The 10,362-nt window shown below is 47.6% G+C and overlaps 2 protein-coding genes across 2 annotated transcripts in view; both read right to left on the bottom strand.

Annotated features, from left to right (window-relative positions):
• Positions 1-901: 901 nt before the first annotated feature.
• Positions 902-6,191, bottom strand: CSUI_005989 (uncharacterized protein). The gene is made up of 4 exons (XM_068066154.1): positions 5,513-6,191; positions 4,669-5,075; positions 3,863-3,938; positions 902-2,763 (listed from the first exon to the last, which is right to left on the bottom strand). The coding sequence occupies exon 4, from the start codon at positions 2,712-2,714 to the stop codon at positions 1,173-1,175; it is 1,542 nt and encodes a 513-aa protein (XP_067921871.1). The 5' UTR covers positions 2,715-2,763; positions 3,863-3,938; positions 4,669-5,075; positions 5,513-6,191; the 3' UTR covers positions 902-1,172.
• Positions 6,192-9,959: 3,768 nt separating this feature from the next.
• The window catches only part of CSUI_005990 (srs domain-containing protein), a gene marked incomplete at its 5' end in the record, with an annotated part of 741 nt that continues 338 nt past the window's right edge, over positions 9,960-10,362 (bottom strand). Inside the window, one exon of the mRNA XM_068066155.1 lies at positions 9,960-10,362. This exon is cut by the window's right edge and continues 338 nt beyond it. Coding sequence (XP_067921872.1) covers positions 10,337-10,362 — 26 coding nt within the window.

Here is a 10,362-nt window from a genome sequence, read left to right on the forward strand (position 1 = left end):
CTCTAGGAGTCACCCCGCAACTGATGAGCGCTCCTACCATTTTTGGTGTCAGAGGTGGGATCGTATCAGAAAGGTGTTTTCAAGTGTTGTACCGGCTACGACCGTCACTTCTTCCTTTTGTTGATTGGTCTCTTTGATAGTGAGAGAAGAGAGGACAAACTAACTGCTACGAGAGACCTATCTTCCCTCACCCTAACAAGTGTTGAGGTGTATATACACCTGCCGCATACATCTCCACGTGAAACACCAGAGCAAAATGAGATTCTTTATATCAAGAGAATAGGCAGACACTCTTCTTTTCCTCTCCCTTCTGCTACTAGTGCTGTACCTTTGAGGAGAAGAAGTAAACATAGCTATCGTGTTGCAAGAACGTAGTAGTACTTCCTCTATACAAGTAAGAAGATATGCGGCAGGGGCGCTGAGTAAAAACAGAGTTAGAGATTCAAGTGAAGCAAGACAGGAGTTCATAAGAGATGTAAACGAGGGTCTACGTCTTCTGACTTCGCTTCGTTGTTTTCTTTTCTAAGGTGCATGCATGCCGCATATCTTCTAACTTGTATAGAGGAAGTAGTACTACGTTCTTGCAACACGGTAGATATGTTTGCTTCTCCTCATACTTCATGGCAAATCATAGAGCATGCATGAGTAGTCACGAGGTATATACGTTCTCGTCGCTAGTCTCCACCAAGCCCATCTGCTTTTCTCTCGCTCTCTCTCCTTCCTTCTGTCTAAGTTTACGGTGATTGGTCTTGGGGGACTGAATGAACTAAACAAGCTGGAATCTATTTCAAAGCAGAGAAAGAAGAGAAAACCTGTGTCTCTCTTTTCATGTGGAAAAGAGAACAAGAGCAAACAGATGAAGAAAGAAGAGGAGAAGTCATGAAAAATAATTATGTGAATTTGCTCCGGAGATAGAGGAGTCATAAGAAGCTCGAATATACACGGAAGAAAAGAAGATACTAAACATAGAAAGAGGTCATAATGAGAGAGTTAAAGTCCCTCTATTTGGACTTTTACTCTACAGAATGTCTTCTCTGCCTAAGACCCCTTCGCAAGTCGATCCAAGCAAGACTTTCATTCTGTCTTCTCGTATTCTTCAGAGAAAAACCGAATACCCTTTCTCTATGTTTTCTCCTTCCAACTCTACCGCCACAGCTAGTCTTCTTCCTTTCTTAGATGAGCCTCCTTCTTCTTCGACTTTCTGCACCTGAGACAATTATCTTTGTTGCCTGAATTTCTTTCTCTCGTTTTCTGTTCTTTCTCCTTTCATCTTCATCTAGATAGCTCGCTTCTTCTCCTTCTCTTTCTCTCTCATCTTCATATACACCCTCTCTACTCATATGATGATCGTGAGTCCTACTCATCTCTCCCGTATCTTCTTCCTCTTTCCTTCTTGAAACATCTCCTTCTTCTCCTCTCTCCTTTAATCTTCCCCTGTCACTCCTCTCCCTATGAAGAGATGCACTTCTTCCTTCGAAAAGAATGTCTCTATTAGGATTATCAGAAGTTAAGGCTTCTGCTTGTTTCCTTCTATAGGGACTCAAGCTACTATTGATTCCCCTTTTATCCGAATATAAGACGATATCTTCAAGGGGTGATGGTAATCGATCTTCACTATCTTCACTCTTCCGCATCATTCCTTTGTCTCTTCTGGAGAGAGACCTTTCATACTTCTCGAGAGTCAGAGTTGTTGTGCTAGGAAGAAGAAGAGATTGAGAAAGATGTCTTAGATTGAAAAGATCATTGAAAGAAAGAACCTCAGAGGAAGTAGGGAGATATCGCGCTGTGATAGCTCCATAAGCGGCAACAGTAGATGGCATCCAACTAAAGATAAGAGGAAAAGAAGAAGAGGAAGAAAGAATATAGGAGTTCGAGAGAGTTGTGCTAATTTCTTCAGAAGAGGTTGAGGAAGAAGGAGATCGGAGACGAGAAGAAGGACAAGGAGACCGGAGAAGAGAAAAAGACGAAGGAGACTGGAAAAGAGAAGAAGACGAAAAAGAAGAAGAAGATGAGGACGGAGAAGTGAGGGGACGTGTCTGTGAAGACTCTCTCGAAGTTTTATAGTGATCTTCATCTGACTGTGGAGATCGAGTCAAACAGGGAGATTTTCCTCTTTCTTTGTGTGCAACTTTGCATGCATTCTGAGGGGCAAAAAGATCTAAAGCCCTTCTTTCAGATGAAGAAAGAGAGGGAAGAAAATCGACCAAACCTTTCTCACTGCTACTCCCTTTCTCCTCATAAGCCTTCATCAATGTATAATGATAGAATACAGGAGGCAAGAGACCTGAGAGAGTTCTTCGTACTAATCTAAGAAGTCTTTCATGTACCTGCTGATTCTCCTCTCTTAGGCTTTCTTTCCTTTTTGGATCTTCTGAAGCATTTTGCTTTTCAAGGGTGAGAAGATCATGCTGGAGACGATACAAAAGATCTTGCTGTAAGGCTAAGAGATGAAGAGAAGGAAGAAGAAGCTGCTGACGGAGTAAGGTTGAAGAGGAGGGAAGAACCTTCAAGTGAAGATGAAAACGAAAGGGCAGAATTCCCTCGATTAACTCAGAAAGAGATAGTAAAAGTACAGGAGAAGTAAGAAGATGCGGTGAAACAAAAGAGGGAGAGAAAGGCCGAGTTGACGGAGATGTGATAAGAGAAGGAGAAGAAGAGGCTAGAGGAGATGGGGGGGACGACGAAGATGACGAAGAGATGAAAGAGATTTTCATGGTAGATTGTGTAGAGGTAGATTGAGAAAGAAGGAGACTACAGAGACGCCTGAAGGAACAAAGAAAGATAACAAAGAAAAGAAGAAGTAGTAGAGGCGATGCCCATAAAGACACTTGAGGAGGATACGAGAGACAAAAGAAAAAAGAAGATGAAGAAAAGAAGGCAACAATGAGAACGGAGATACACGACTCTCGTAGTCTTCCTCTTTGTCGAGTATCTCCGCTCCTAAACTCTCCCAGTTCATGCATGCATGCATGCATGCACAGATACCTTCTGTGTATGAGGTGAAGTTTCTACCATCAATCAGATCACTTGAAAAACCAGCGTGGAAAGTCATTCCTCTCGCTCACCAATACATAGAGAATCTCCCCGCATGCAGTTAGAGTACTCAGAATCGCCATGAAAAGAACACTCTACTTTTCCCTCCACATACATGTATATGTATATATACATATATCTCTATGTTTGTATATACATTACTAAGCGAACGGGGCTGCGGGGATGTCTTTTGCATGCATGCATTCCACAGAAGAAGAGAGTATTCTGCCGGAGCAATTTCTACGACTCGCACTATTCTCAGACCTCCTACGGCTTGACAGTGTATGCTGTACATACATACACGTGGTGTTCTACACCTCGTACAAGATTTCAGAATCTCGAAAAGCGAAGGTAGATGACTTGCCTAACAAGAGAAAGAGAAGAAATTTCAAGCCCCGCGATTCCTCCAGGATTACACTGCTGTATATACACGTAACGGCAGAAGGAGACAAACTTCAAACTGGTATAGAAAACTCCACTAAACACCCCCAGAATTGTGGTGTACATACACTGTCTTACCATCTATAGACATCTATAAAAAGATAGTTAGACTCCTCCTCACACACACCTACATACATAATCACACACGGTAGCCCTGGCATCGTGTATGCATATAGGTATATATATATTTATATCGTTTCATATGTCCTTGCTCTTATATATATACCTGCTGAACGTATACGATGAATACAGACAGACTAGATACGACAAAGAAGGAAAGGAAGCTTCACAGTTGCAAACAGTCAGCAGAGAGACGACTGGAGGCAGGATGAAGAAGAAAGCGAAGAAGAGTGAGGAATGTGCATGTGAAGTTCAGTGTCGTTGTTACCTCCGGAGTTTATCGAGGATCTATTCTCGAAACCTTTGAGCGTCATGATGTATTTGCAATTCTACCACGCATTAGCCTACAGATAAAGACAATCAACATACAGCTCCTATACACCTGTAGATATATACAGGGATATATAACAAATATAGACAGATCGAGATAGCTATCTATACACACATGACGGCATACGAACAACATAAGGATACCTGACTTTGACATATACACTATAGAAGCCTTCAATTTGTCTGTATGTGAATGGAGAACAGGAGGAGGGTTTGGAAGTCACAGAACCCCGGATAAGTGACTTTCTCTTTCTCTTGCTTACGTTCTTTCTAATTAGAGAGATACTGACTTTTCATTCAGGGAAGAAGTCTTCTCAATGGAAGCGAGAGAGAGGAATGGTGCAGGAGTAGTCCTTCATAGTAATGAAAAGGCAGTGCTCTTCTCGTAAGATCTACACTCTCTCTTCGTTCTAATGCTTGAATGATATGATGCGCAGGGTGTACATACACAGGTATAAGTTCTTGGAAAAGAAGAGGAAAATCTTGTATTTACCCCCACTGCGAATCCACTAGGGGAGAGAAGCTCGTGGCGTGAGCTTAGGCTTCTGAGGGATGGTCTATCTATCGAGCAACACTGATGGCAATATTGATGCATGCAGGCACACATACTTACCTACAGCTCTCTAGAAGGTCTTGTCCATCAGTATAATAGTCGTCTCTTTAAGGAGAAGTTTGACAGGAGAGAAGAAAGAGAGATTTGTTGAGAAACAAAAGAAGAGGAAAGAAGGAGGAATTTTGACCTACCTGATTGATTTCAGAGAGCTCCGTTCGAGTGAAGCCTCTTCCCCAGCAGTATTGCCCATCCGTAAGAAGAAGAACAAGAAGGAATGGAGATCTTTCTCCCTGGTGCCGGCTCATTTTCATCTCTTTCTCTTCTACTTCATTCTCTTTATCTTTTCTTTTTTCACCTATAGACCTTCGGAGTCCTCTCCCTCTCATGACTTCAGGCTTTCGTTCTCTTCCAAGGATTCTTCTTCTTGTACTTGCAACTTCACCTTCATCTATAAAAGGTCCACCTGTAGAAGCTTGGGAAAAGTTCTCCTCTTCTTCATTGTCACTGTGCTTTTCTGAATGGAGCGCTGCACCCTGATCTTCCTCTTGAAGATTCTCTTCATGAACGCAGAATTTCAGCAACCATGGTCTTACTGTGTCTGAGACATGAAGAAGACAGATATAGTAGAGGCCGTGATATATATATATATATAGGTATCATTACGTACGTTATAGGCGTTGATTGGAGATACAGTATACATATATATATATATGTATAGATATTATTACGTACAGTAAAGGCGTTGATTGAAGATACACTATATATATATATATGTATTGCGTAGTTAACGCGGAGGCCCAAGACGTTCGATGGATAGGAGTGTATGAGATATTTAGATACGACGAGCTTGAAAGAAGAATGATGAGCAGTTTGCACACACATAGCTATCTATATCCATATAGATGTATACAGATGGATATAGATACAGATGTATTGATATATCCGGCGTATGAATGTTACATACGAATGAACACATCCAGGTGTACGGATATATACAGATATACTCAGTAGGGAAGGGAGACAAAAGACACATACCGATGACCTGCCATGGCCTCTGAGCGAAACTTGATCCATTCTGGAGATCTTCGCAGAGAACTCTGAGCTCCTCGGCGGGCCAAAGCCCTGTGCCCCCTTCCATCTCCATCGACCCACACTGGTTAGCACGAAGGTTTTCCTCAGAATCTGTTAGTTTATCTTCAGCATGACACCCCTGCGTTTCCTCTCGTGAGCGCAGTAGGGAATTTGGTGAGTTATCTTTCTCATCCGGCGTAACCAGGGAGGGAGCATTTCGTTGAGAGGGAAAGAGGCAGGATGGACGAAGAGCAGACGGGGACCGCTCAGGTGTATGCGCAGCTGATATGACATGCTGCAGGCCTCGCACTCTTTTCCGCTCCCCAGCAGGCCGCATCCTCTGGATTTCTTTGTTCGACGATATGCTTTGTGTGGCCAATAGCTTAGTAACACCGTACTTCCGCCTGGAAGCTATCGACTACCTGCTTTGTACAGCGCCAGACACACGTCAGTGTGATGGGGGAAGTCGAGAAAACTTCCTTCTAAGGGCAGGCTTCCGGGGCAGCCTTTGGGCCGGACAGACGGCACAAGACTCTGGTATAGAGACGCACACGACGCTGACCGATAAAAGCACGCGTCTACACAACGCCGAGACCACGTGATATACTTAGACACGTGACGACACCGCTACGGGATAAATCACAGTTAATCGAACAGAACGCGTTGCCGACTGTGTCTTGGAGTTTTGCATGCTGTTTTGCTTCCCCAAGTGCTCGTCACTCTAGATGCAACGGAATCGCATGCGGAAAGACTTCGGTAGTGAGCTACCGGGAGTTGTTAGGGCTCGCTCTCAAAAAGCCCCCCGCAGCCTAAGGGAGCTGTCCAGACCCTGGCGTCAGTGTTCGTGCAGGGGAGCCAGAGTCAAAAATACTCCACCCCACTTCGGGTAGTCCACTTGCCTTGGTTTGCGCGACAACCACCGAGTCCACAGACGATAGGCGGTTCCTTTTTCGATTTCACACCTCCTGTCCCACTGGACTGAACACCGTCGTATATTGGTTTTAGGAGGAGAAAGTAAGCGTCACATTGGGGATGAGTTAACGTTGGGAGGTCATCAGGATCCTCTCTTCTCTACTCGAGACAGCGGCCTGCCTGACGTCTCTTGGGATGCAGTCCTCCCATGCAGCACAGCGAGGCCCGCATAGAGGCAGCGACGAGCTGACACTTCGCACATTTACGCTTAGGGCTGGCGGGAGTTTGAGGCATTCACTTTTGTCTCTAGTCTAAGGAGCTTCCTCGTTGTACTGGCAAGTTCCTCGTCATCTGGCGCGGCTGCTCTTGCGGCAGCGAGCTGCAGTTCTTGGGCCCCTTGTCTTGTAGAACGTGAGGCGCCTGCCCTCGTGGTAAGGAAGAATAGGGGATCAAGATTGCTGGTAGTCAGGCCCCGTGTAAAGAGACAGAACGTTCCCGGCGAGTCGGGATCTGACGTCTCCGGTTGATATGGAGTCGGTCTACTGGAAGCAGGCTTGAACTTCCTCAGACGTCGATATCTCACCAGCAAGTGGTCGGTCCTCGTGATCCAACAGATCGTAAGCCCGAAGTGCAAATGGCTGATGCTACCACTGGCGTACATGGAACTGGGCTAGCACTGCGGGACGGACAGTACCGTTGGATCCATGGGAATCCATCTCTGGTGTACCAACTTGGGGGATTCGTCAAGTGCACCCTACGGTAAAATGCCACCGAGCTCCGAAAATCTGCCTTACGAAGCAGGCCGTACGATATGATTGGACAACTTCTTCTGTCTGGTTCCGCGCTCCGAATCGTATGGCGGGCAACACGGTAGGACTGAAGAAGACCGCGACCTGTTCTGCGTCGGACCGCAAGTGACCACGCCCAGTTCCAGCGCACTGCATGACGCACAGTGCGAAACTCAGCCTCGAAATTTGAGTCACAGCCAGGGGCCGTTCTTAGCCCAAATCTGTGTACACGTCAGATTACGGTTTCCTACCTTCTCACACAGCGACTCCCTCCACCTGCACATAATTTTGCTTACGTGTTACCTACTACTGGCACCAGTGCCGCTGCAAGTGCTACTTTATCCTCGCTCCCCACTTCTTGGTAAACCTCCATACACAGCACAGCTGAACTCTGTGTACTTCCGTGGATGTTTCCTACGAATGAGACCGTGGATGCGCTCTCCCTGGTCGGTTAATTAAGTGCCCCACCTTCCTCTGACTGGATCTATTCACCAGCCCGAGCCATCACGAATCTCGGCGGCCAAGTCAGCTGCCTCACGGTCAACTTGTCTAGTGAGATGACGGTACTCTAAGCTAGCCAGCATCCCAGGTAGCTACCGGGGTCAAGTAAGAGTGAGTTGTGAAACAGCACTACGCATGCAGAAGCTGCGCACGTGGCAACCTCCCGAGTTTGAGAGGAAACGTTCAGATCTGCGGGACAGTCTCATTCTTCGGAGTGACAGCTACTGGAAGGGCGGATAGAATCGGTGTTGGCGCGGACATAAGGTGACTTCGCACTTCAACAAGCCCCACGGACCAATTGGGGCTGGGGCGGCCGGCTCCGGCTTTTGGCCCAGCGTGAGGCCTTCGAAGCACGAGCGACACGAATTGAGATCAACTCATTTGCCGAAGCCTCAGCATCATCTTGTTCACAGTCCCATGAAAAGGTCGTTCCCAGATCGCTGGCTACATTCGCGCAGTCATGGCAATCCTCAGGCACGTACAGGAGAAATTTCACTTGTAGTCGGCAGCGTCATGTACGGGCAAGAAGGCCTGCAGGCGACACAGCACGTTCCGGAAGGTGTCAAATATTGGGTGAGAGAGGACTTTATTCTTTTGACGCCGAGGGAGAGGTTTATTCATCCATCGGCGAGCTATGGCTTGACCAGGGTGACCGATCGGACGTTACCTGTCACCGGTGGCTCGGTAGATCCGTACGCCACACGTAGTGTATCTGGACGTTGATTCTACATGCCGCGTAGAAGTGTATCTGAACGACAGCCTCTTCCGCGGCAGTTCATTTGGAGGATGCCCCCGATGAACCTGCCTTCCAGAGAGGCTCAGGGGTGTTAGGGCTGGAAACCGTAGGCACCCAGTGGGAGACGTGATCCTGTCGAGAGATCGCCAGTGAAATACGGCCTGGAGCGCGCGGGAGAGAAGCGCGGCAACCACACTTCTGCAGTTACTCCCTACAAACCGCACTTGCCGAATCTCTAGGCCTAGAATCCACTCTAAACGTCATCTGGCAAAGCCCTGTTTGGAAAACTCCGGCATCCAAGTCTACTGGAAGGGTGAGCAATACTAGCTATTTCGAGTTTCCTCCGATATTCTTCCCTTGTCTCGAAGGAGCTGGCAGCGGACAGTCCTCCGTCAGCAAGAGTGTGAACCAGTACAAAAGTCTCAGGTGCTCTTTCGACGTCCCTCTTAATGAACCCTGAAGGGAGACGAGCGCGGCGTGTTTGTGAGGACCGCGTAACAACGTGCGAACTCGTCTTCCTTTTTTGCAGTGAAGGGCATAGCTGAAGTCGAGGGTTTCCCCTCGAGGGTTACCGAGATATGCCATCTTACGACACAAAGCAACATTGTCTGTTACCACGGTCCTCAACGCCATTCTTTGTGGCGGTAACACTTCCGGGAGATAAGTTTCTTCCCCCACGCCGTCAACTCATTGCGAGTCATCACGGGGACGACGGAAGCTGCTCCGTAGCCAGACAAGAATGCATACTAGCGTCCTCGTGTGGGGTCGGTCTGTGTATCTCAGGCACAATGGTATGAAGGAAACCAATCTTCTGACCTGCATGGTATGGTGCTTTCCACGCCAACATTCGTTGGAACGGTTTGCGATAGCAGTGGCTAATGTTTACAATAAAGACGTTAGGCGGCTCTTAGTGACAAGTGAGTAATGTCTGCTGCCACGAACAGTCGCTCCTCCACATCTTTCCATCCTGAGTGTACGGTGCAGGTGTCGGGCCTGCCACAACCTGTAGTGCTTCATGAATGCCCTACATACTAGAACGGCAGCAGTCGATCCTTACAGCGTCCGAGTTTCTGACTCTAGGTCATCAAGGGTGATACATGGCTGGAAGTGCCTCGGCAGCTCAGCGGAGTATCAGCACCAGCAGGATTACTTCACACGTGGCCGGTCTCGGGGATCTGAAAGGACCTACTCCCCCAAGATGTGAGAACCAGCGGATGTAAGAACGATCATATCAACGGGAAGCTGATAGCGCTTAGTGGCGGGGCACCCGTAACATGAATCAGCAGTTCAGAGTTCTGCGATTTCTTGCGAGACCCTGCTCCTCGCCGGCTTTGGCTGGGTTTGCCTGTCGGTCGGCTGTTGACACGAACAACCAAATCGACTGAACAAAAGCCAACCCGGGCAGTCCGCAGCAGCCTACGCACCCTGTCAGGCGTTTCAAGAAACCTTCTCTACGCTCTTGCATAGGTTCAGGTGGTCATTGAAATTCACGGTCTCACACGGGGCTGTGCCCCACAAACAGGCCAAGAATGTGTAGTTACAGGGGCGTTGAACGGGCTTCTGGAACGTGTCAGTAAGACTATTCCAGGGAGAACGACGTGCTGCACCGTCGATGCAGACTGCGGCACTCACCCACGCGCGGGCTATGACCTCACCTACGCAAGACACGGGACGCAATCGGTGGGCACACACGGACGCGCCACATGGGCTCACATGGACGTCAAATTCTACGTGTCATGGAGCACTGTGCCTGGTCAACAAATGAAGCTAGGTGGTGTACCTCGTCCGTGCCCTGCTTCACTTCAAACGGGTACGCACCCCACCCAGAGACATAATCCCTAAGAAAAGCGACTAAACAAGTAAAGAAACGGCCTGAA

This window comes from Cystoisospora suis, assembly GCF_002600585.1.
Source record: "Cystoisospora suis strain Wien I chromosome Unknown contig_2980, whole genome shotgun sequence".
Lineage (NCBI taxonomy): Eukaryota > Apicomplexa > Conoidasida > Eucoccidiorida > Sarcocystidae > Cystoisospora > Cystoisospora suis.